Here is a 25,215-nt window from a genome sequence, read left to right on the forward strand (position 1 = left end):
AGAATACCTTTGTCAATACCCGGGGTGTGTGTGTGTGGGGGGGGGGGTAATGTTGTTAGGTGCCACCTTTGGTGGTTGCGTGCCTGTGTGTCATGTATTATTTTTTTTCAGTTGCTCAACTCTCGCCTCGTAAGGACCGCACATGGAGCAAAGAAAATGAGACAAAACAAGGAGGCAAAGAGTGGAATGAGTGATATGTACTAGTGTGGCCGTCAGTGTGCGTGTAACATACCGAGTATGTATATATATATATATATCAAGATACACATATATCTGTTGCCATATACCGGGCATACAAAATCTAAAGAATATATGTATGTATATATGCCTCGATCTCTCCTCTTCTCATCTGTAAACGCTCAACATCGCTCGCGCGGTCTTTTGTTGCCTTCCGCAGTGTACCCACGCGGACCTTGGCACACTGTACCAGGGGAAGAGGGAGGTACTTGGTGTAGCAAAAGCACCCTTTAGTAGTACGGAGCGGTGCTGTGTTGGTGTCTGCGGCGAAGGGGGGGAAGGATATAGGAGGCGTAAGAACTCCTTTTTCGTGTCCCCTTTCAAACAGTTCAACGCGCCACCACCACCAACACAGTCACTCACAGCGTCACCTCGCCTGTCTTAAATAACATCGCGGGAGGTGTAAAAGCGACCCAGAACTTGTTTACCTCTAATTTTGGGTGGCGCAGGCATAAATATATATATATATATATTTATTTATATATAAACGGCAGTCAACGCCGGGCGAGTGGCCTGTCAAAACTTGCGGCGTATGCGGAGTTCCGACTCACATGGTGATCCACGTGTGGCGGATATGTCATCGGAGGGCCCTGGCTCATCGGGAGGGTCATTACACTTTAGTGGAGTGACAGATATGTTGTTGGGTGGCCTTCAACGGAAGGAAACATCCGCGCCACTCCACCCAACAGATATAGATGCAGCACAACCATGTTCGGTCGGTGCCGCATTCGACGCTGTTATGCAAAGTGCATCAGATGAATCTCGAAGCGCAGATATCAATAGTGAGAGAACTCGTAAAGTCAAGTCTTCTCAGTTAGTTCAGGACAGTGTGTGTCCGGGCTTCGTCCAGTCGAACGGAGTCACGTCGAGCGCTCATTACTTGGGAGTGAAATATCAAGGGGGGTTAGTGCAAGAGTTGCAACAAAGCGGCCGGTCCCAAGAGGAAATGGATTTGTCTTCGTGTGGTCCAAAAGGTATGGAGGGCCAATCCTTGTCGATGGTGATAGAGGTGTCGAAGCAACGAGAAGGAGTATGGGGTGAATTCGCGGAAATCACATCCTGCAGCGACGCCACACCCCGTCGTGCGTCACCTGCTGCACAAACCTCCAGTATTCAACCCACACACAGCAGCATATTTTATCCCTACGGATTAGAGCACCTACCACCGGTGCTTTTGCACTACGTGACGTTGGGCGGTTGGCGAACTGTGGCTGGTGGTTGGGATTACTTCAGCCACAGGCGACTAGGAGACGGGGAGGTCAGTGGTCACACAGTACGTTGGCTCCACAATGCACGGCCACGTGACCGTTTCGCTTTTATCATCAGTCCCGTGGAGCGCAGGGACAAAACATCGCGGGACACATTACGAAATAAGCTTCGCAAGTATTTCTTTGGTACGCCGCCTGCATTCGCGGACTGTGGAAGGCAGTCAACTTTTCGGTGTGTACCGAGGGCGGATTGTGAAGAGTCGATGGAAAACTCATCAGCGCTGCCGCCGCTGCCTTTGCGTGGGCTTTTTCAGAAGAAGATAGGAGGTGCCATGTCAGGCAGTTGTGCGTCTAGCAAAGCGGAGGATCACAGTACAGTCGGTGTAGAAGTAGTTGAGGTGAAGCATGAAGATGTGACTGCAATGGACTACAACCCGCGCCTGGTTTCCAGTCGCTTTGCTATTGAAGCCAAGGTGGTTAATGTATACTTTTTTCCAACATTAGAAGGAGCATTGGAGTACTACAACTGCCCCGGTGATCAGTACCTGATGGATCAGCAGGAGCAACGCGGGATAACGAACGTTTTACCGTGTGTTGGGGTTAGGCGTCACAAATATGCTGGTTGCACGGGAAGCTGCACAGGCTTAAGCCCTGCGCGTAGCCATGCGTCAGTGAGCACTGCAGCAGCTCCTCCTGAGATGAGTGCGGGAGAAGGGCGGTGGATACATGCAACACGGCAAGAACCGAGTATGCGCTATGCGGAGCATTCTGCAGCGCTTGATGATTGCGGCAGGTGCGACTGCCGACAGCAACAAAATACAACAAATGATTTTCCCCGGGACGACGGGTGGGTGGGGACGTCATTGACACCTCAATGTAGCTTCGGTACTCGACAAACGAGTCAGCAGACAGTTGTGACGAGCGTGCAAACCGATCCGACAGTCAGCACAGGGGAGGGGAACGTGCTGCATGAAAGCGCGGAGAAGTTCCACTTCCTTCCTCAAATTGCGCCTACCATTCGGTCTCGTTTAATGCCGGAACTAACCGCTGTGCATTTTGATACAATTGTCACGCTGTATTCGGAAGACCCAAACTTTAATGCTGTGCTGCGGGAGGTGCTGATGCCTGAGCCCGGGACGCATCCCTACACCGCGTCCCTTAGGGAGCAACGACGCATGCTTGCCATGTATGAGTTGGGTATGCCGACGTGGACAGTGTTTCTAGCGTCTACAGGTCTGCCATACAGGCGGGCTCTGCGGTTGACATTTGTAGGTTTGGTAAATATATGGCCCATCATTTCTCTGTTTGTTGGACTCTATGATCTTTACAAGCATTTGCCACAAATGAAGAGGTTTTTCTCCTCTACGTTTGAGCCACTTCTGATTTGGCTAGAGGAGCATGTTACCGTGCGTGTTTCAATGATGATAACGTACACGGTGTCCGTTTGTGTTACCGTTGCGTCCGCACTCGTCAGTTTTCTGACTCAGTTCTACCCACTGGAAATTGCGTCCTACCCGTTGAGTATTATAGTTTTTCTGTTAAAGCATCCGTCGCGGCTGTTATTGGATACCCTGTTAGCGTTTGTTTCGATCGTGGCATCGCTCGTGAAGCTTTTGTGGATTACAGTAAAGATCCTTTTTGCTGGGCCGTTCTTATTGGTGTCGAACTTCGCTTCTTTAGAGATTGGCTGCTTCGGTGTTGGTGGGGGCGGCGGCGCGGTTTTCCCCGCTGCTGTGGAGGGCACATCTCTCACGTTGAAGTGGTGGCGTGCTTGGCAGGAGTTTTGGGTTACTGTTGCCGCTCCCGTGAAGAACCTTGCAAAAGCATGGTACGACAGCATCGTGCACGTTTGTGTCAGCGCTACACGACGTGAGGCATCGATACGCCGATGGTACACGGCAAAACTGCACGGTATCACGCTCCTCACGGAAGAAGTCCATGAGGCTGTCGAACCTTCCCTCGTGACGTTGTGGGGACGAACAAGGGTGTTTGTGATTCCGCTTGTTTGTTTGGTTTGCCTTCTGTATTGGTTCTTTCTACCGTACGTGAGCGCGCTTGTGAGGGAAGAGATCAGCGCACTTACAAATCTGATGAGTGGAAATATAGGAAGCACGCAGATGGAATATGGTGAAGGTACGGTAAGTATCCCTGGAAGAGCAGAGGAGAAGGCCCCGCTGGAAGTGGATAAACGCGAGTGGTCGTCCATGTTTGAGCTGTCGCAGCTTTACAATGGCGATATCTACCATTTGGCTGTTGAGTGCTTAACTGAGTCGAACGCTGGTTGGTTCTTGTTGTGGGCAATTGTTGAGACACTAGTCTACAAGTGGTGAACTGTGCATGCAGCACGAGTGTTTAGTAGCGTCTGTGGATGTGGCGCCCTGTGTATATTTTCTGCTGCCGCAATTTCCCCCTTTCTTATCCCGCAGCGCAACATTATTTCTTCACTGAGTCAGTGAGGAGTGAGCAGTGTTATCATTGCGCAGTGATGAAAGCGTGTGCATTGCATATGTTGGGGGTGCGAACGACTTCACCGATGGGTATCAAGGAAGGGACGCCGGGGCAGCTTCCGAATAGGGGGAAACGGAAATTAAAGTGCCTCAGTAATGATCGTACACACACACACACACACACACACACACACACACACACAGATCTTTCGTTTCTTGTCGCATTTGTCTTGTGATGTGCTCCGCAAACTCATTAAGTTGTCATTGTGTTGATCTGTCATGTTTCCACCATCCCTCTGCCGCACATCAATGTCGTGTATGGTTACATCTGTAGCGTAAGAATCACAGTTTAACTCTAGGGAAGAGAGAATATGTGTAAGACCGACCGAACGCGAAGATATGAGGGTGTAAACGTTAGAAACGACTGAAAGGGAAGATCTGCTCCTCAAAGGTGGTGAGGTTGGAAAGAAGTGAACCGTATCATGTGTAAATATGTGTTGCTGTGATTTTCACGCTCGAGCGTAAACGTCTGCGTGCGCGGTTCAGTGAGGAATGGGTCTGCTGTGCCCATTCAGCCTGTATTATTCCTCTTTCCCATTCCTTTCATTTCCCATCCGTGTTAAGTTTGTGGCCATTACTTTGAACAGGCATGGATGATGCGGGGTATGGAAGGAAAAAGGGGTGTACGCCCTGCTGCAATGCGCACGGGACATTTAAGGGAGTGCGGCTGGGTGTTGATGCAGCAAGAATATGTCACTTCGTTGTTCGTCACCTTTGCCTCTTTTTTGTTCACTTATGTGCACGTGTTTTTTCCCTCTTTCGTTTGATTACTTTAATAATTTCGACTTGCTGTAGGACAACGTTTCTCACACTATCCATTCAGAACTTGCAGTTATCGCCTTCACAAAAGTAATGTGCGGAGCACTTAAACTGTGTGCATAGCAGTTAATGTATAATGACAACCTTTACTATCACCCGCGTTGTCGCTGCTTGTATTATCTGTTGTTTATTTATTTTTTTCTCTATGATGGAGAGGTACTTTCGCGATTTTTTCCCCCTTCGCAATGGTCTCTTCGCGTCTATTCGTGCCAATGGGGATCCCTTTTGTTTCTCTTCTCCACTGCTTTGTTAATCCTTTTCTGTGTGTGTGTGTGTGCACATGTCATTTCCTGCTGTTCCCTCCTCCCACTTTTGCTCTCCGTCTCTCACCTTTTTTTTCCTTATTATTCTACTTTCCTGCTATGGCGAGAGTAGTAGGTGGCAAAAAGGGTAAAGGGCAAATGCACGAAGAGGACCCCGAAGTGGCCAAGTATAAGCAGAGCGTTATCGATGTGGGGCAACGAACACAGTTGGAGCTCCTGCAGGCAGAAGTGCGGCACAACAAAGAATGTCTCACAGCTTTGCGCCTGGAAAATAAACGACTTAATGTAATTCTTCAGCAGGCGCAGCGGGGTCAGCGACGCGGTGTAGAGATCGATCCGCTGCGCCGTGAGGAGGAGCAACTGCATAACAAACTTTGCTTGCTGAAGCGCAGCCTCAACAGTGTGCACGGAAAGAAAGAGGAGCTCACCAAAGAGATTGCGCGGACTGTAGAGGAGACGGGATATATTCTCCAGGAGGGAAAGTTCACAACGGACAACTCCGCCATGGGCCAAAAGATTCGTGGCCTTGAGAACCGTTTGGACAAGTGCCTCATTAAGCACAACGAGGTGAATGCCATTCGCCGCACATACGAGGCGCTTTTGGAGCGGTTACAGCAAGAGCAGGCGGGATTTGATACTCAGCTCGCAGCAATGGAAAAAACGTTGCAGAACAAAGAGAAGGATCTCTGCGATCTCAACACAGTAGCAGCCGAGGCATCGAACGGAAGGGATGCGGCTAAGGCAGAGGTGCTGCGGCTGAAGGCACAACTTACGCGGGAGCGCCGGGCACAAAATAAGGATCTGGAGGAGAGGCGGGCATTTGTGATGACGAAACAAAAACAGTTGGACCGCAAGGCGCAGCGGTTAAAGGATAAAATTGAAAGGGATGAGGAGCGTCGTGCTGGTCAGCACATGGCCGGTGGGAACCAACAAAAGAAAGTCTCTCGGGTGACCACACAGAAGCCAGAAAGGAGGGAGGATGTAGAGCAACAGCAGCAGCTGCGTGAGGCTTACAATAAACTCAAAGAGGTCACTATGAGTAACACAGTGGATGAAGTCATCTCAAAACTACAGGAGCGCCAGGATGCGAACGCCCAGCTAATGCAGACGGCGGAAGAGGCGGAGGAAGCAGATGCCATGCTAAAGGAGGAGCGAAGCCAACTTATGGAGGAGTGGGAGAAATTACAACAGCAGAATGTTGTTCACAGGAGTGTGTTGAAGGGCGAAAACCAAAAGCCGCCGGCGACGGAAGAACGCACCACTGGGGGCGCGAACTCTGTCGCGAATGTTGCCGAGCAGCGCGCACTTGTGCGCCGCCGTGTGCTGGAAGAGTTTGAATCGTACCTCAACGATCGGAAGAACGAGCTTAATGTGGCGCAGCGCGTACAAGAGGGACTTGGGCAGCTGCTGATGGATCTTGGCGCTGGCGTGCAGCGTCTAGCAGACACCGTGGCTTGTGCCACGATCAATGTCATGTCCGCTTCTACACACGTGTCGATGTTTGATGAGGTGTGTGAAGATGAATTAGCCTTCTGTAATGCACGCGGTGACTCAATCGTTAGCGTATTGAACTCGACGGCAGCAAAGCTGGAAAATATGTTAGAGCTTGTGGATGTGGAGGATGTGGCATCGGTGGCGACGTCCATTTATAACTGGCGTTATTCTCTTCCTCCAACAAACGTATGCATTCGTCTCGAAACCTCCGCCACACCGGCAGATGGCGGGAGCGGTGAGTTGGGCAGTGATCACTCGGATTCCGGTGGTGTGAGCGGTAAAGGACGCCGCACTTCGGCGGATGAAATGCCCGTCGGCTGCCGAAGATGGTTTGGACCAGCTCCTACCGACGATTTCCCAGAAAATGAAATTCACGATCGTCATGAGCTGAAGCAGATGTCCATCGCAACCGTAGAGAGGGAGCGGAAGAAAGCGCGGAAGCTGCAGCAGCAGCGAGTGAAGGATGAAACCATATGAGGTAGCGGACTGGGTGATTTTTGATAGTGGTGAACTGAGCCCACTTTTTTAATTATTTTTCCTCACTGTTGTTAGCGTGTGTGTTGAGGGAAAGGGGGGGGAGGTGATGTTGTGGTAAATGACGGAGTACTTTCACGCCTGGTAGAGGTTGTGGAAGGATGGTGCGGTAGGGGGAGGGGCCCTCTGCCTGCCCAATGTAAAGGAGTGGATGGAAGGAGGTAAACGGCAGGAAGACAGAGGTAAAGGAAAGGGATTGAAGAGAAAGGGGACGTGATCACATAAAAGCAAAATTAGAAGTAGGGACCAGCTTGGCAGACTGCGCGAAGAGAGCACCATGTGCATACCAAACAAACTGAAGCAAACAAGAACCCGAACAGGTTATATAAATTTGGTGATTTGGTTTCTCTTGTTTGGCGGGCTGGCTTGTTGCTTCTCACCGCTTTGTAGTTGTGCTTGAGAGGCTTGTGAAATTCCTCTCGCTAGTTTTCACCTCCACGCCTTACATGTATTTGTTCCCTTTTATTTTGTCACTTCCATTCAACTCGTTAAACGGTACACCCGTCTGTATATGTATATGTATATATATACACAGGTACTGTTTAGGGAAACAGAACGATTGATGTTTATTGATGCCCTGCTGCGGCTGCGATTGCAGAACTCAAAGACAAAAAGATATTGAAAAGAGGAAAGGACTCGAGGCGAAATGTTGGCTTCACGTTGCCACCCTCGCCTTCGTGTGAAAATAATTCTCTGTGTGTTGGCCTGCTTTTTCCAATTTCTTCCATGATTTTCTTTTTCTCACGTTCTGTTTTTCCTTTTGTTTCTGCTTGAATATCACCGCTAACCCACAAGGCAGTTGTTTATCCAATTGTTACCTCATGGAGAATCTCTCTGATGAGGATAAATCCATCGGAGCCTTTGGTACCAGACCTGGCACCCACCGACGGAAAAGACGTTACCGCCATTCGTATGCGGAATCCGACCTCTCGCGGCGAATGTATTTACTTGCAGCTTCCTTGTCTATCGAACCGAATCTATTGCGCCACTATGTCGCCAGCGTGCGTGGCGGGGTAGTCCGGGGTCGGCGTGTAGTAGATACGGATAAGGATTCAATTAGTGAAGAGGGGTTGCTAGTTCCTACAGTTGATGTTTTTCAGCAGTCCGTATGCTCGCCGCTGTCGAGCGAAGCGGCGCCTTGTACAGGGGATGCGATCGAGCAGAACATTCCGTCAGAACTCCAGGCAATACTTGAGGCGCTGGTCCTGCCTTTTGCAAAGAGGCAGTCGAATTTTAGAAGTCCCACGAGAAGGAAAGGTCCCTCTTCCGTACCAGTGTCAACCAATAAGTTGCTACTCAGGAAAAATAGGAAGGTGTCAAGTTTACATTGGGAAGTGACCGGGGGGACGTCCACTAAGAAAAATGGGAGTCATGCTGGAAGTTGGGGATGGGGTTCATTCATGAAGTCAGATGTAAGAGCATCAACAGCAAGCCGCAACCCACTCAGTTGCTCAGACCATGACGGTCTCGAATCAGCGTGTTATGAGGATAGGAGGGGAGATATCCGTAGTTCTAGCGCCACTATGATCAGCACGTGTAGCAGTTTTAGTAGCAGTTTCTCTTCCTCCTGTAGCCAGGGGAGCTACGTGCGTGAGGAAGAAGAAATATCGAACGGAGCATTTCCACTTTTGCTTGGGGAAGAAGGGGAACCTCAAAGTATTGACCCTCTCCCGTTCGATACGGCAGCGGAGGCAGAAATGCCGGTACCGAGGCGTCGTTGTAACAACGCAATCGAAGGGGACAACAGTTCCAACATGTGCCACGCCACAGAAAAGCTTTTAGAGGAGTTGGTGAGGCCTCTTCTTCTGGCTCGAGAAAATTTGCGGCCACCTACCATTTCAAGTGGTGATGGCAACGCGAATAAGGCGGCTTATTTGGGACAGTGCATGCAGCTTCTGCCGCAGGAACTGCGCACCACAGCGGGGGTGACCCGACTATGCAGTCTGTACCCTCCATTCGCCTCATTGCTCCTCGAAGCATTCGTCAAGGAGAGTGCACAGAGATGTTCAATGAGTGCGATTACTCGCATCGTTGTCTCGCGTCTTACAGAACTTGTGGCTCCTGTTCTTCTTTCGCAACGGATGCGGCCGCGTAGCGATGACTGCGTCGACGTGGCGAAAACACCTGAGAAAGTGACCGGGGTACCCCAAAGCGAGACTTACCACACCATGGCGATTCGTGCGCAACAATCTCTAGCAAGAACAATACTGTCCCTTGTTGGTATGCTTGATGACTCTTTGTGGACACTCACACTCTGCGGTATCCTCATCCGATTGCAGCTGGTGAGCCCCACGGAGCTTTACCCTATACTTCACCGCCACGCACATGAGCTCTCCAAATTACCTCAGCAGTGGACACACGAAGTTGCACTTGCTTACTGCATTGTTACATACGAGGGATTGAAATGGGCGGCGTTGGCGGAAGAGGAGAGGTGTAATAATAAAAAAACATTCAAACAGGAAGAGAGTCTGTTGTCAGTTGGCAAGGAAGAGGGAGCACAACGTGCAACTCAGGACGGTGAGTCGGAGGTGATATCACAGATCAGTATCACACAAATTTTCATTGAAGACACGTTTGGCAGGACATCGGGCATCCCGAATGCGCGAGGCGGCGAACACAAGGAGATTGAAGAGCACGACTTGACAAATGTCTTTGAGATGATGGTGAGCTCTATGAAAGGCCAGAACATAAATTATACACAAGGCGAAGGAGGAGGCATCACTCCTCCCATTAATGCTCCATCTCCCTCCGCCGAAACGGCGTTGGCCGTGCCCCATCAACCACACGATGTTCAAAACAGCGGAAACAGTAAATCTAATTCGGTTGCTACTAATGAGGTTCAGTGGAACTTCCCAGAGAAGGTTCCCACAGAAGTGTCGGTCCCCGTGGCTACTGTTATGACTTGCATGATGTTATGCGCCGGACCGCAGAGCGAACGAACTGTCGTAAAACTTGGGCAGTGGTGTCTTCGCTGCCTGATTGTCTTGCGTGCTGCACCGTGCGCAGTGGGGCTTACACATATCATGTTGAAGTACCCGCATATTTTGCAGAAGGCAGTAGTTCATTCAGTATTTCTTGAGCAAAACATTAACTATGTCTCGGCCTTGTTAACGGCAACCAATTCATTCAACACATCAAACGTTGGATCAAATGAAGGTGGTAACAGTAAGGGCGCCAACTCGAAGGCAACGGTTTCGTTTTGCGAGGCTGTACTCATGGAGGGTTGCCGCCTGGCTGATGCGGCACTACAGGAACAGTCACGAGTACTCGCAGCTGGCCACCTGCGCTTTGTGTGGGACAATAGCGCACAAGCAAATGGCGCGTTCGTTGGCAAATTACATCCCTTGTTGTACGAGCTACAGGAGGTTCAATGCTACTTGCTCATGGTACTTCAGGCGCTGATAGTGCTGCGCACGGCCTCTCTCTGCAATGAGGCACAAGAGCAGTTGGCCAATTTGTTCGTAACTAGTGCTCGCCTGCGTGTGGCCACGGCAACCACAGGGGCAAATAACACGACCGCGCCCGCGGATCGAGGAGTTGGTGACAGTTGTGAAGAGAGTAGCTTGGTCTCAAGTCAGTTCGTGCAACTCGTAGACGAAGTGTTTCGCACAGTAGCGTGCGCTGCTGACGTTTTCCTGCATTTTTCTACTGGTTGTCCACGGCGGTTCTGCGAGTCCCTTGGGCCTTTGTCAGAACCTCAAAACACATTGTTTGATGAACTTCGGCGCAGTGGGGCATGGGATGCACACGTTGAGTATCTTGAGACTGTACAAGCTGCAGCAACCGCGTACTCCGTTTTACCACCTTCCCCTCTCATATCACATCCCTCAAAAACCAATGATAAGGGCGCAGAGGCGTCACATGCCGCCACGACTTCGTCAAGTGAACCACATGGTGAGGTGGCATGTGACTCGACGCATATGACGCCTTTGACGGTACGAGAGATGATTGCGCATACTGAAGCGGTGGTGGGGGACGCAGTTTCTCAACAGGATGGGGGTGAAGGTGAGACGCCACTAGTGGCTGGGAGGCTACCGTGTTCTGGCGAGCCCTTTAGTTTCTCGGAAGCAGTGGAAGAATGCAGTAATGGTAGCGCTGCCGGCGTTGGAGGTCTTACTGCAAGACAGAAGCATTGGTGGCTGCGGCGCATGATTGTATATTTTATGGAGCGGTGGTGGCATTGCCGGGGTGGTGTGCAGGTGGTTTTTCCGTTTGCCTCTTCGTTAGTTGGGTATGACAACCTCGGGTCAAACGCTGACAACCTTAAGTTGCTAAGCGGTGTCGCTGAGAGAAGTTTCCTTCAGTGCTGTGCCCAATCCTTCTGATCGTCGCCTTTCTGTTCACTTCGTTAAACCCAGTGCGTGTGTGTGTTTGTGCACCTTCACTCTGGACTACGAGCAACTCGGTGGAAAGGCGAAGTAAGGAAGGGGGACAGGGTATTACAGTTGATTTCGATGCAAACACACCCCTTAAAATCGAACAAAAAAGTGCCATTTTGCCCCTTCCAAGGCAAAGGTGAGGGCCAGGACAAAGTACAGAGGGGTGCGTACACGTAATTGTACAACACATGAAGATCGTGTACGCTCATGTTGCTGACATGTTGATTGGTATTCACCCCTCGGTGCGGCTGTGCGTGTGGCCAAGTTTTTGTGCTTCATATCGTACCCCCCCCCCTACCTCCCGCATTTTCCCCTCTTTACTTTTTGCTTCCCCTAATCCGGGTGCTGAGTTACACTCGGTACTTTAGCCGCATCTCAAGGGTTCAGCAGCGGCATTGAAAGAAAAAAAAAGAAAGGTAACCACTGTTATCGAGAACTAGTGGTGCAAGTGATTGACCACCTTCATTTGGCGTCGTGGCGTATGTTAACAGCGCTATGCACGCGGGAGGAACAAGTAGTAATTCCAGCGGTCACGATCCGGTTATGGATGATATCGCGGAATTGAAAGCACTGCTGCAGAACGGTGGTTTGACAAGTGATATTTTGGAGGGGAAATATTTAAACCAGCTGCGGCGTGCAAGGCAGTTAAATGTCCAGTTGGAGACTGAGCGGACACGCGCACGACAGCTAACGGTGCAGTTGGAAGCGCTAAGGGAAGAAAAGCGAAAGGCTGGTGATCGAAACTCTGAACAGGCAGGAAAGGAGGGCCGTCGGCGCCGTCAATCATCGGAGCGGGCCACGAACAACGAATCTGATGAAGGACAGCAAAATGTCACAGCTCTTCGCGAGCGCCTCGATAGGGCTTTTGTACAGTTAAGTGATGCCAAAGTACAGTTGGAGGAGCAGAAAAAGGAGTCACAGCGACTGCGAAAGATCATTCAGCAAGAGGTGGGTAACCCTCCACAGGATATAGAGGCACTGTTGAAAGGGTCATCCGATAGTTCGCGCGGATGGCGCGGCCGCGCACAGCAGATTGTGCTACTGAAAAGCAAGGTGAAGGAATTAGAACGGGCTCTGGGGGCAACTGGGGGCAGCTCGCCGGCAGCGATCGATGGTGGTGGTACTCCGTGTGTGACAAAAACGAGCACGCTCTCACTTACGACAGACGCCGTTACAACCACCACAGCGGGGGTGCGTGATAGGGATGACGTTGCGCGAGAGCATGTGGTGGAACTGCAAAGTCGGCGCCTGCTGCAGCAGCGCGAGCTACAGGATGAACTCGCCCGTCAAAAGGCGGAGCTCGATTCTATGAAGTTACGGTTGACAGCCTCTCAGTCAAGGCACGCCAATTTGGAGGCAGACAACAGGCAACTACGGGAACACCTGCAAGCTGTGCTTCAAAAAACCCAAAATGACAACGACCTGATTGATGCCTACCGTGAGGAGATGGAGGAGTTGCGGCACGTGAAAGTGGAACTGCACCAAGCTAAGGTGGAGCTGCAAAAATGGGAAGAGTGGTGTAGCAGCGCGCAGCAGCGGAACCCACGAGAGTTGGAACGTTTGGAAGAACAAACCCCTGGCATGTGTGACAAGTCACGGGATGCACGGTATCGGACGGACGGTGGTGATGCAGGAATTGACGTGAATACTGCTGTGGCTCTCGCCGGTGCCGACACTGCCATTGAGTTGAACCGTTTGAGGCTGGAGAATTTGCAACTCAAGAGCTTGCTTACGCGTTATGAAGATCATGGCGATGGGGGTGCTTTAGGTAACGAATCTCCAACAGGACAGAATAAGGGGCAGCAAGATGATATGGCGCTCTTAATGCATTGGTTGAAGAGTTTCATCTCTCCGCGGTCGGGTGAGGCTGACACCAACAAGGGGGTGGGCTCGCAGGCGGTGGTGAGTGATTCTGTTGTAGGGGTGGATTGGCAGGGGAGGGTGGCGGAGGTTTTGCGACGAGCTCATAGCGCCGTTACCTTTTTGGAGAAACAGCAACAAGAACAGGGTGAGAGGTTAAGCAAGTGCTATGAGACAATCCGGCAACTGCAGGCCGAACTGAAGCAACGACCCGGGAAGCGAGAGAAGAAACCGAAGGGAAACCATGTAGGTGATGGTGATGCAACCGGTGGTGAGAAGGATGATGATGATGGCGAATTGGTGAACATTCTTTTGCAGGAGAACGTGGCTTTGAAGCAACGTGTGAAAGTTATGCAGGACCTACTCAACAAAGAAAGGGCTGCGTACGAATCGCTGCGTTCCTTTTCAGCCGCATCAGGCACCAGCGATGCGCCAACAGCAGCGGCGTACCTGAAGCTGAAGCGCGATTATGAGGAACTGCGTGCTGCTTTCAATTGTGCTCAGGCGGAGCTTCTTCGAAACGATGCGGCGTGATACCATAGATATTCTATTGTTGTTTAATATTGTGGATTTCAAATGGTGGTGGCGTGTTACACGCCACGCGTACTTTTGTCCGTCCACACATTCCCTCTTCTCAGAAAATGGTGGGTGAATACGTTTCCTTCTCCCCCTTCCCCCAACTGCGTGCGATGAGATGTTTTCCACCGTGCGACCCATTTATTTTTTTATTACTCCCCTAACCTGCGTCTTCCCGTAATGATGTATTCACTGCTTCTTTTGTTTTCGTAAAGTGTTTTGAAAAGGAAAAAGAACAGAAGGCAATAACCCGAAAGGGAGGAGGGGGGTATAATATAATATACGAGACAACAGTGGTAAACGCGCGCCAAGTGGGGCGGGGTTTCACATAACTTATTTTCATTTCCGTTCTAAGGAAATAGTAATACAGAAGTATCTCCATATTGCATAAGTTGCTGAGGAAAATGCATTCCCTTTGGGTGCGCGTGGCAGAGATTTGTTCAATGGCTATGATGAGTTGCTTTACTGGTGTTATGCTTCTCGTGGCTAGCAGCATCGTCATGTCGCAACTCCAGCCCCCGAAACCCATTATCAAAGATTTTAATGTGGGAATTAGTCCATTGGTGCAAACGCGATTACCTCTCGTCTTTGCTCAGGGTGAATACCCCCCGCCTATGCAAGATGTGTTGTTGGTTGGAATTAGCCTCAAAGCCGATTTCTCCGCAGTGTGGGATTGGAACACAAAACACATGTACGTCGCTTGCATCGGCCGCTACCACACCAAAAGCAACATGACCGTTGGAGGAGTGAATCTACAAAAAACACATGATGTGACGATATTTGACAAGGTGCTGCGTAGCAAGGAGGAAGCAGCCAATTGGACACTCGACAACGCGAAGAAGTACGCCCTCGAGAACGAGGAACTCGGTTCACTTGCAGGAGCGGCTGTGGAATTGATGATCCTATACCACCCGATGCGGCATTACGGGTACTCACCGTACTATACAGTACAGCCTGGTAAGAATCCGGTGATGTTCCAACTGCCAACCGCTTATGAGAAAAGAACTGAGGAGGACGACAAGAATGCCATGTGCAGCAGAGGATACGCGTAGACGCCAAGTGAAACTGTAAAAAAATAAAGAGAAGACATTGCGATGTGGCTGTGGGCCAAACTGACGGCAGCGGGAGGAGGGGGAGGAGAAACGAGTCCGGCACGCATTTCAGTTGTAATGGTCGTCGTATGCCTGGTTCCCTTTTGCGTATCGTTTGTGAGTCTTGCAGTCATGTCGCATGCGCTTGTTGGTGCCAATGAGGGTGGGCGCACAGGTGAGTGATGTTGGACGCCGTTAACTGTAAATGTTGCGTGTTTTTTTTGGGGGGGTGAAAGAGGGAAGAAGGGGAAATGTGTGTGTTTGTGGTGACGTCATATTTTCATCACGGTCATCACAAACATAAGGAACAGTTCGCTGCTCTATTTCCTATTGTTGAAGTAATTGGGGAGGATCATCCGTCTTTGTTTCGTCTACTTGCCTCCTTTAGCTCTGTTTCATCTGCTATTCCCTTGTTAAATTTTAGGCCCTGATTCCTCGTGAGAAATTTGTTTACCCTTTCTCTGGCATCATATGCATACACGCATTTGCATACGTTAGTGTGTGTCCGTGTGCATGCATCTGTGTGTTCGACATGGCTTGCCCCATTTCCTCTGTTGTGAAGCCACCCTGGTTTACTTGTACCTTTGTGCTCTCCATCCTTCTCCCGTGTATTTCCTCTCGTTGCTGGAATCTCGTGCGCGTCAATTTCCGTGTGCACTTGGGACCTCTTGATTTGCTGCCCACCGTTGCATATCTGCAATCTGTGAGGTGAGTGCACATATATATATATATATATATATATATAAATATATATATTTGTTTACCTATTTGTCGGTTTGTACGCTTAGGTATATTCTCATTCGAGGGACCGTCATAATAGGCGATTAAAAAATGCCAAAAAAGAAGCCACCATGTCCATCGGTTACGCCGCAGTTGTACGAGAAGAGCCATAAGCCTTCCGTAACGGTTGGTATGGGAATGAAGGGCAGCGCCGCCTCCACCGCGTGCTGGCGCGACCAAGTGGATAAAGAAGAACAGCTGCACGCCATTTGGGCAAAGCGGTACGACCGGCGGAGCAACGCACGGCTTGTAGAATCACTGAAGCGGACACTACAGCGAGAAAAGGACAGTGCTGAGCAGTATCGCAAAGACAATGATGCGTTGAGCACCATTTTATTCAGCAAAGACGTCTCTGATGCCGGGCGCCTGACAACTGTATATTTAAAGGCTCGTAATCGGCTGGCGCCACAGGAAAAATATTTGAGAGCGCAAACAGCAGCACAAGAGGTGGGTTGGGGGATTCCTGAGGCCATGCGAGGTGGTGACAGCGTGGAATTTACCGGTACGCCTGCACTTCCTCGCCTAACAAAAGCATCTGCGATGGCATATAGGAGGCCGGACGACGAGGACCATGCGGAGTTGTTCGGCTACACATTGATGTGTTCGTTTTGCGGTGGGAAACCGTGATTGTGTAAAGCCGCGGACAGGAGATGTAACGTCAGTTAGTGGGGATATGTAGAGAGGGAGAAGAAGAGAGGTGGTGTGGTGTCGTGTGGGATGGGATGGGATGGGATGGGACGACATGAGATGAGATTAATTGTCAACAACAATAACAAGAGCGGAGGCTGGGCTGAGGTCTGCGTGTGCGTGTGTGCAGCTGCAGTTGGTATGTACTAGAGAGAAGTGCGTGTACCGTGCACGGTTAGCCACAGGTGGCTGGGTTCCGAAACGGTCTGAAGTGTGTGCCTTTGGATTTTAAGCTATATGTGTATGAATGGAAGTGTACGGAAGCGATGGAGTAGGGAAAATGTATAAATATATTTATTTGTTTATACAAACAACGTGCTCGTAAACGTGCGATTTACGAGGGGAAGGGGTCTATGTGTTTTACCTCTTTTCCTTACTTTTGCCGTTTGCAACTGATCTCCACTTCACTGTAATATTTATTTGACAAGAATTAGACAAGTAAACATATATATATATATATATATATATATGTATATACCACGCTGTTCCTTGACTGATAGTACCGTAACTGTCTTGTGTCATTTCCTTTTTCCCCCGCTCTGGTGATATCGTTATTGATCCTCCGCTGCCCGTATCATTTAGTGAAGTTTCCTCCAAATAGATGTTCATATGTTGTTAGCGACGAGTCAATCACTAAGGGAGTCCGTAATTGTCCCGTAAAAGGATGTACGCCAATAAAATCCAGCAGGAGAATGCCGAGGTGCATCAGAGCCCCGCACGATAAAAGAGGCGAAGGGTGAGGTTGCTCATACACTGTGAATTGGTAGTGTAGCGAGCGGATACTTTTCTTTTTTTAGGGGGATTTTTTTTTTCGTATGTCCGTTTTCGGGTGTTCATATGGATAGAAATATTCAAATTACACAGCACATACACTGTGCAGGAGAGTAGTAGATGTTGCCTCAGTATTTTTAAACTTTGTTTTGTTTTATTTTCTTTTTTCAAAGAAAAAAAATTCTGACAAAGGGGCCGCAAGGATGGATACGTTTGTGTGAACAGTAGCATCATATGGTATGATCGTGCATGTATGTGTTTCTATCCTTGTGCTGATAATAATGATAGCTCTTGTACTTTCCCTCTTCTCCCTATTCATTCTCCACGTTTTTGTAATGTCACAGCGCGATACCACCACTTGTGATTAAAAAAGTGGGGAATTGGATAGAGCCCGCATCGCCGCTAGTGAAGAAAGCATCACAGCGGCTGCAGTTTGCGCATTTGAAATAGCGGTGGACACAAAGTGGGAAGGAAGGAAGACAATTTTACGAGCTTGCAGGCGAAAAGAGATTTAACACCGTCGCGTAGGTGAGGAGTACCCCTTCAAGTTGCGCCCATCACATCTCCAGGCGCGCACACGCGTACACAAATATATATATATATATTTGTGTTTATATAATTAGCTCCCTGATATGGAGGAAGTGCAACCGCTCAACGTCCGCATTGTGCGCGAAGCGGGGGATCGTAGAAAGGTGAAGCTCTTTTTGCATAATACATCAGGTACAGAGCGGGAAGGGTACCCCGTCATGTTTTCGATTAGGTGCTGTGAACCTGATTTCTACATCCCTGTTGGTATAGAAACCACAGATGGAATATTGCTTTCAGGTGAGTGCCGTGGCGTGTTGCTTCAGCTCCGTGACCCGAAAAAACGGGCGCAGAGTTGGGGCATGGAGCGCGAGGGGAAGTTTGTAAAGTGGGGTGTTATAAACGAACAACAGATGAGGGTGTCGTGTGGGCCGAATGTGCGAGCTTCTGTGGAGGCCGTAAGCCGTTTTGGTAATGGTAGTTTGGATGCACTGCACAGCTTTCGGGATTCGGACAGCTCTTTTTTGACAACTGGAAACAGGTATGATTTTGGTGTAGAATCGAGTGGGGGTGTTGTGAGAGGATCACCTTTGCAGCGCAGCAGTGTGAAGTCGTGGAATGCGGTGGTGCCATCCGTACTGCCAAGTGATGGTGGCAGCGCGAAACACTTGAGGTTATCCGCATCCGAGGAATCACACACCCCAGGCTCTCTGGAAGATGAGCTGGTTCATTCCAGTGTTCGCAGCTCGCGTTCTCCACTTTGTACGGATAGTTCCCGTTGCTCATCTTCTCTCTTTGTGCATTACACACGCTTGGGTGGAGAAAAACGGTCCATAGCTGCTGCTAAGGAGTGGTTGGAGGCTCAGCAGAGTAAGTACAACAGATGGTTGGAGAAGGTCCACCGCTTACAAGGAAAAGACACTGCTGGTGTGAATTCACCGCCAACAACTGTCGCCTCTGCCCCGGCTCCTGCCACCCCACATTTTTCGGCACTTTGTGAGCCAGTGCGCTGGGTGAAGAGGCCGCAAAAGGCACCCGCAAATCTGAAGTTGTCAGCTTTTTGGCGCAAGCCCTTTAGCAAGGGTTCAGCTAAACTATTGAAGGTGGGAAAGGAGTCAAATCTCTGCATCCGAGTGTCGTGTGAACTCGACGATCCCAACAGGAGCGCAACGGACATCAAACATTCAGGGGGACCGCTATCAGACGGACTGTTGCGTTTGAATACAGCGCCCTCGCACATTGGGTTTTTAAGGAGAGAACAACCACCGGTCACCGGTGAAGTTCAGCGGTACGAGCATTCCGAAGACGTGCGGAGTAGCAACGGGAACCGCCGCAAAATCCCTGAGGACACAACAGATCGTAGTCCTACAGCACTATTCCGATTGGAAAGGCATGAGAATCAGGTGGCCACCGGTCGCATTCCATTCGGGAAGTTGGACCCCCCTGCACGTGGTGATGTGGATGTGGGTTGTTCCGCATCAACTCGGTCGGATTTCGCTGCAACGCTGAATGGAAAACAATCCTTACACGCAGAGCCGCATGTTGTTCACAAGGAAGTGACAAACTGCCCGACGCCAAATGGCTCGGCTTCACCTTTAGACGATAGGGCTGACAAGCCGAGTATGTCAGAGAAACTGCATCTGATGCGGTGGGACAAAACCATGAGTATATTGAGGAATTTAAGTGCTCCACAGATGGGTGCTGCAATTTGTGAATTTGTTAAGCGGTGTTCTCCACATCTGGAGTCGTTGGGGACTGTGACTTTGAATACGGTGGTACGAGGCCTGCATTCGGTTGGTAACACAATTGAAGGTTCCATTAACACTTTGCACGTTGTAGTGTTATCTGTGCTTTTCGTGGCGACGATTTGTCTTTTGTTTGCTATTATTAGGGGGGATAGTTACAGTAATGAATTAGATATTGCTATGAGTGAAATCGGCTAATGCGAGGTTTTGATGAAACGGAAAAGGAAAGAAAAAATATGAAACAGTGACAACCGGACTGCTGGCGGTCATGGCGGAAAACGTTTGTGATAAGGAGCCATATGCCCAATTCAGTAACGAAATAAAAGACGCAGGAAAAGGAAAAGAGGTTTTCGTTTTGTTTTTGTTTTGTGTTTCCCTACTTCTAATAAGTGCACGATAACAAGATATGAATGCGTCCGCGTGTGCAGGATATGCACACATATGTTCATGTAGGGGAGTAATGCAATTCGTCGGCGTAAGGAGGCGGCTGTGCGCTGGTTTATTAGTGACATGTGTGTGATTCCACACTTTCACATTTTCCCCGATCTCAGATGAGCAAGGTGTTTCATCGTTCCTTTATATGTGTATCCTTACACTCTGTGCTTCATTTATTTATTTATTTCTTTTAAAACATGTTTATTTTGGTTCATCCCTGGGTCCGAGCGTAACTTACTCCGATTGTCTACAATTATTACTATTATTATTATTATTATCGTCCCACCCATGTGCCTCCGTTTCTTCTTTGTTGTTGTCCTTCCGGCAGACCTATGCATATCCGAAAGGGAGTTCAAGGGTAGTCGTGCGAATTTGTCGCTGGATGCTTTTCTTTTTTTTGTGTGTGTTATTGCTTGTTTCGTTTGGGCGTGTGATTATGAAAAGATGTGTGTGGGGAAAAGGGATTCTAAAGAAGGAAGAAAAAAAAACAATTTAAAGGGGAGGGGGAAAAGAAAAGGGGAAAGGGGGGAGGGAAGATGCACAAACACACGAATGGATGAAATTCTTTGCTGGTATATATATATATATATAATATAATATAATATTACTATATTTTCATAAGTAATATGTGTTCCCATATGCATGAATGCCTGAGTGTATGTTTGTGCGTTAACGCACACCGTTTGGAAAGTCATTAAATCACTCGAGCGGTTCAAAAAAAAATAAATTGGAATCCAAGCAGTCGACTAAAGCAGTGGAGCGAATAGTGACGGGGGGGAAAAAAAATAAAAATGAGGAAAAGGAAAAAGGATCCGGTTAAAATATGCAGCGGAATAGTGCAAAGATGCTCAGTTCCCTCTTGGGTTGCGCTCAGTTGCCATTTTTTTTTCTTTTTTGCTTAACTGCCATATTTCACTTTAACCTATTCCCCTCTCATGTCTTCCAACCAAAGAAAAAAAAGAGAGAGATCGCAACGTTTTCACGGGCGCGTAACGCAAACGTAAAAATATAATCAAAGCAGTGGCTAAGGTTTGCAAAGGAGCGGCGGTAAAAGGAAAATGAAAGAAAAGAGGAAGATGTTGGGGTGCTGTCCTCTTTTTTTTTTTATTTCTTCACTTTTCTTTCCCAGCTCCGCCACCTCTGTTACCTTTTTTTTTTGATTTATTGTTTTTTTTTTAATTTTCTTATTTAACTTTTTATTTCGCTTTCAACCCTTTCAAAACAGAGCTCGTCAAAAACCCTTGCGACTTTAGCTCTTCTTTTTTTGTTGTTTTTATTCGTATTTGCTTGGGAAGGGGTGCGGGGCTTGCAGGAAAGGAAAGTGTGGGAATCTTAAAGGAAAATTAAAGTGCTAAATCTTTTTTTGTTTTGTTTTTTTTTTTGCTTCACTTTGGTGGTTTGGGTCAGTTCTGTAAATTTTACCGGCAGTTCGGGGCATCTGCTGGTGTTGAAAAGAAACGAAGAGAAGGAGCAGATATAAGCGTTGCTCATTTCCTTCATTTCTTGCCATTGTCTTCTTCTATCAGAAGAAGAAAAACAAAATGGAAACGTAAGCTCAAACTGCATATATATATATATATATATATATATATATATATATACGTATACGTGTGCCTGCGGGTGAATGCGTGTTTAACTGCTTGTAGCCGTATTTGCTCATGTGACGTGAAATTAGCAGACAAATATGTACGTATGTTTGTGTGTACAGTTTGTGCGGGTGAAAGAAAAGGAATGTTTTGATATGTTTAATGATATAGCATATGTGCTTGTGTATGGGCTGTCATTCTAATTGGCCGGGACCTGAAGCAAATTTTCTGTTTTGTTCTATTCTGTTTGTTTTATATATTTGCTCTTTCAACCTATAGCTGTAGTCCACGCACTGTGGTGAGGTAACTGGGTTTGTGCGTGTGGCTTTAAATGATCAATGAAGCAGCTGCTGAAACCTCAAGCAGTACTGCTGTAGCGCCGCTAAACCCGATAGAATATCCCATCGTCTTTACTAAGGAAGATGGGGTGATACCTGCAGTGGGAATATTTAACGCACTACAGTGGTTATTGCCCCTGTTTCAACTTGCCACGTGGTTACCGAAACATGTCGGGCGCGAAGGGAATATAAAAGGGCTTGCGTCGGCCACAAAAAACACTTCTACAGCTTCCGAGGAGGAAATTGAGTTAACCCGCAGTCTCCTTCCTCATTTTGAGCAGTTCTTCACTGTGGAGAGTAAAGTTGTCCCCAACGGCTCGATGTTGCGCTCAGTGCAAACTTTCCGCTACCCAACGCCACGAGGGCCGCGTACCATCACACGAGCATTAGTTGAAGCCCCTAATAAATACTTTTCGCCTCTTCATGCAGCAAAGGGGGGTGGCCACTTCTTGTGTTGTTACGAAGACAGGGAGTTGTTACGTCATTTCACCTACCTCGAACTGGACCAACTTCGCTTTGCATGGGTTGCGGGGAAGGAGTTGGTGGCGGAGCATAAAGCAGTACATCAGACGGACGGCACACTCACCGGGCTCGCCAGGCGCGATATAAAAAATAATAACAGCGGCACTGCTGCAGAAAATGGAGAAGGGAATGTTACAAACTCCCGTGCTGGACAGGGATGTTATGGCAATGGAAATAATAATAACAACAACAACGATAATGTGGCTGCTGGCAATGGCGCTACGGCTCCACCACCTGTGGTGAGGCGGCCGCATCCCAGCAGTAATGTTATAACCGGCCCTAGTCAGGAGTTGCGTAAAGCAAGAGAAGAAAAGCAGGAAAAGAAATATATGAGTGATTTGTTGCGTGACGAATGCACCACCCGCTGGCCACACACACCAGTGCATAAATCCGTCATTTTTAGTTTGGAGGAACAACAGGCGGAAACCGTTGGGGGACGGCCAGGCCGTAAGGGTCCGCGCATGTACTTGGCAACGGTGGAGCTACCGCTGCTTAATGGTAAGAAAGGTGGAACCGCTTCCTTTAAGGCACAGCAGTGGTGCACAACAAAAAAGGATGCGGAGAATGCAGCGGCTGAGGTGGCGCTGCGTGCGTTGAGAACATTAAAACTATGACTGCACCACTGTTTAGGGGCTTATATATATATATATATATATATATATATATATATATATATATGCATATGTGTGTGTTGCCATGCACACAATACGTAGTGCAACGATATGGTTTATTTTTCCGAAATTACTGTGGCATTCAATTTTTTGGACGTATCGCTTACACTACGAGATGGCTCTTTGCAGATGTGCAAAGTTACGTCTTTTTCCTCCTTTACACAATATGTCGCTGTCGCTCCGTTTTCCTGAAGTAATAATAATAACGATTACAACTTACAACTTGGACGGCAATGGTTGTACATTTCTGGAATTTGCCAGCGCGCAAACGGGTTTGCACAGGAATAGTACGTTGTGTAAAGAAAAGAGGAAAAAGATTGTCCTTCGCGGTTACGAAGTGTGTACAACTTGGGTGGGAGAAAATGCATATGTGTGCTTGTTAGTTTCTTTGTTTGCTTGCATATATAAGTACATATCCTGTGTCTCCCTTTTTTTTCTTTTTTTTTTGTGTGTGTGTGTGCATGCGTCGTGGTTTCCAAGGTGAACAACGAAACAACAACAGCAACAATTTTGTAGAACGCGTTAAATCTCAGTAGCGACACAACCACGCATTGGTGAAGAAGGAACCGAAGGAAAAGGAGCTTGAACTAAAAAAGTAATACGGTGGAAACAAAAAATACCTAAAGAGAGGCAATTGAGGAATATATAGGTGGATTCTTCCCTCCTTGCCTTTGTTATATTTGTTACTCGGTTTTGCACCCTCAAAACAAACAAAGACAAAAAGACAAAAAACAAATTTTTGAAATGGAGTCATATCCCAACAGCCCAGACTCGAGTCCGTGCGAGGAACATGCGGCAGTGGTTCATGACCACCAACAATACCACGACATAATTGATGACATTCCCGTGGTGGAATCTTATGATTGCTCCCGCAGCTTCACAGTAACGGAATACAACCCCGTGACAGAAATACCCCATTCAGAGGAGGATGGTAGCGAAGGGGATTTGCAATATGATTTCATCAATAGGGGTGATGTCTTCTCAGAACTTGGTGGCGCATTGGCAACAGAAGGAATAAGCACCAGATCCAGTGGTTTTGTACCGGCTGTGGAATCGGAAGGTGATTGGTCTCCCACATTACCACCGCATCGTGCCGCTCTTTCCATGGATCGTATGGATGGTATTTCTGAGCCCCAACTGCGGATGGAGCGCGTGGCACCACACCGCACCCTCACACCAGAGGAAGTTCGCGAGCTCTTAAATAAGAGAAATGAAGCCATAAAGAAAGAAAGAGCGTTTCCTCTTAGGGGTGGATCGCGTTACACTTATCATCAGCAGCGGCAATACCGACCTGTGCGACGTGCAGGAGGCCAAATGCGGCACTACACGCACACGAGTGGGCAAACGGAAAATCTCGTGCTTTTGGTTCCTCATGGAACTGCAGCGACGGCTACGGTGGTTCCAGACGCGTGTATGCAACAACCGCAATTTATTGGTGTTCAGGCGGTGGTATTAAACGCTGGGCAGCGGCCATTTGGTCTGCCGTCATCCCCGCAACAACATGTGTGCATGCATCTGCAACCGTCTCAACTGCAGCCGCATCATGGGATTGGGCAGTTTTACTATTTTTAAGTCTTTGCAGTATTGCCTTCAGTGAATTCCACCACATGTGGTGAAGAAAAGTACAAGAATAAAGCAGAAAAGAGGAAGTGAGAAGTAATGTGGAATTTTTGACGGATGGTAGTTCATGTTCATAATAGAAAAGTGTGTGCATATTTTGTTTTTTTTTTAAAGACGAGGTCTATCATATGTGTAAACATATACATATATATATATATAAATAAATGCATTACCTTTTCATTTGTTCTCACAGAAACACGCTTAAAATATACGCATATGCATGCATAGATATATTTATCCAAACTCCATACAGAAGTACATATATATATATATATATATATATGAACACATTTTTTTTATAAATTATATATATATATATATTTACATGTGTTTTTGTTATATACACAGTTATTTGGTTATGCGTGTGTGTTGGTGTTGGTGGTGATTTGGAATGGGTTTATCCTGTTTTTAGGTTGTTGTTGTTGCTGTTGTTGTTGTTGTTTACTCCTCTTTTCTTTTGGTATTCCAAATACTTATCTTTTCACTGCGTGCATGATATCGCGGTGTGTAGAGGAAGTGATTTTCGTATTAACGCATACACTCACGTCTATATTTCATTTTGAAAGC

At 48.1% G+C, this 25,215-nt stretch overlaps 9 protein-coding genes across 9 annotated transcripts, besides 17 other annotated features; all 9 read left to right on the plus strand.

The window, feature by feature from the left end:
* Positions 1–25,215: part of a sequence feature (sequence corresponds to BAC RPCI93-1P6) that runs on past both edges of the window.
* Positions 237–273: a microsatellite.
* Positions 689–723: a microsatellite.
* On the plus strand, positions 770–3,775 carry Tb927.5.1890 (hypothetical protein, conserved; the record flags this gene model as incomplete). Its single annotated transcript, XM_839770.1, has 1 exon — positions 770–3,775. One exon carries the CDS (start codon positions 770–772, stop codon positions 3,773–3,775), a length of 3,006 nt encoding a protein of 1,001 aa, XP_844863.1.
* Positions 4,057–4,095: a microsatellite.
* Tb927.5.1900 (hypothetical protein, conserved) lies at positions 5,173–7,005 on the plus strand (the record flags this gene model as incomplete). Its single annotated transcript, XM_839771.1, has 1 exon — positions 5,173–7,005. The coding sequence occupies one exon, from the start codon at positions 5,173–5,175 to the stop codon at positions 7,003–7,005; it is 1,833 nt and encodes a 610-aa protein (XP_844864.1).
* Positions 7,569–7,592: a microsatellite.
* Positions 7,884–11,387, plus strand: Tb927.5.1910 (hypothetical protein, conserved; the record flags this gene model as incomplete). Its single annotated transcript, XM_839772.1, has 1 exon — positions 7,884–11,387. One exon carries the CDS (start codon positions 7,884–7,886, stop codon positions 11,385–11,387), a length of 3,504 nt encoding a protein of 1,167 aa, XP_844865.1.
* Positions 11,937–13,835, plus strand: Tb927.5.1920 (hypothetical protein, conserved; the record flags this gene model as incomplete). Its single annotated transcript, XM_839773.1, has 1 exon — positions 11,937–13,835. The coding sequence occupies one exon, from the start codon at positions 11,937–11,939 to the stop codon at positions 13,833–13,835; it is 1,899 nt and encodes a 632-aa protein (XP_844866.1).
* On the plus strand, positions 14,282–14,929 carry Tb927.5.1930 (hypothetical protein, conserved; the record flags this gene model as incomplete). Its single annotated transcript, XM_839774.1, has 1 exon — positions 14,282–14,929. One exon carries the CDS (start codon positions 14,282–14,284, stop codon positions 14,927–14,929), a length of 648 nt encoding a protein of 215 aa, XP_844867.1.
* Positions 15,687–15,724: a microsatellite.
* On the plus strand, positions 15,800–16,375 carry Tb927.5.1940 (hypothetical protein, conserved; the record flags this gene model as incomplete). Its single annotated transcript, XM_839775.1, has 1 exon — positions 15,800–16,375. One exon carries the CDS (start codon positions 15,800–15,802, stop codon positions 16,373–16,375), a length of 576 nt encoding a protein of 191 aa, XP_844868.1.
* Positions 16,462–16,502: a microsatellite.
* Positions 16,880–16,912: a microsatellite.
* Positions 17,794–17,828: a sequence feature (AT_rich).
* On the plus strand, positions 17,839–19,674 carry Tb927.5.1950 (hypothetical protein, conserved; the record flags this gene model as incomplete). Its single annotated transcript, XM_839776.1, has 1 exon — positions 17,839–19,674. One exon carries the CDS (start codon positions 17,839–17,841, stop codon positions 19,672–19,674), a length of 1,836 nt encoding a protein of 611 aa, XP_844869.1.
* Positions 20,164–20,189: a microsatellite.
* Positions 20,486–20,516: a microsatellite.
* Positions 21,005–21,113: a sequence feature (T-rich).
* Positions 21,476–21,518: a microsatellite.
* Tb927.5.1960 (hypothetical protein, conserved) lies at positions 21,829–22,971 on the plus strand (the record flags this gene model as incomplete). The annotated part of the gene is made up of 1 exon (XM_839777.1): positions 21,829–22,971. The coding sequence occupies one exon, from the start codon at positions 21,829–21,831 to the stop codon at positions 22,969–22,971; it is 1,143 nt and encodes a 380-aa protein (XP_844870.1).
* Positions 22,993–23,041: a microsatellite.
* Tb927.5.1970 (hypothetical protein) lies at positions 23,773–24,600 on the plus strand (the record flags this gene model as incomplete). Its single annotated transcript, XM_839778.1, has 1 exon — positions 23,773–24,600. The coding sequence occupies one exon, from the start codon at positions 23,773–23,775 to the stop codon at positions 24,598–24,600; it is 828 nt and encodes a 275-aa protein (XP_844871.1).
* Positions 24,775–24,811: a microsatellite.
* Positions 24,905–24,969: a microsatellite.
* Positions 25,061–25,090: a microsatellite.

The sequence above is a fragment of the Trypanosoma brucei genome, chromosome 5, assembly GCF_000002445.2.
Source record: "Trypanosoma brucei brucei TREU927 chromosome 5, complete sequence".
Taxonomy (NCBI): Eukaryota; Euglenozoa; class Kinetoplastea; order Trypanosomatida; family Trypanosomatidae; genus Trypanosoma; species Trypanosoma brucei.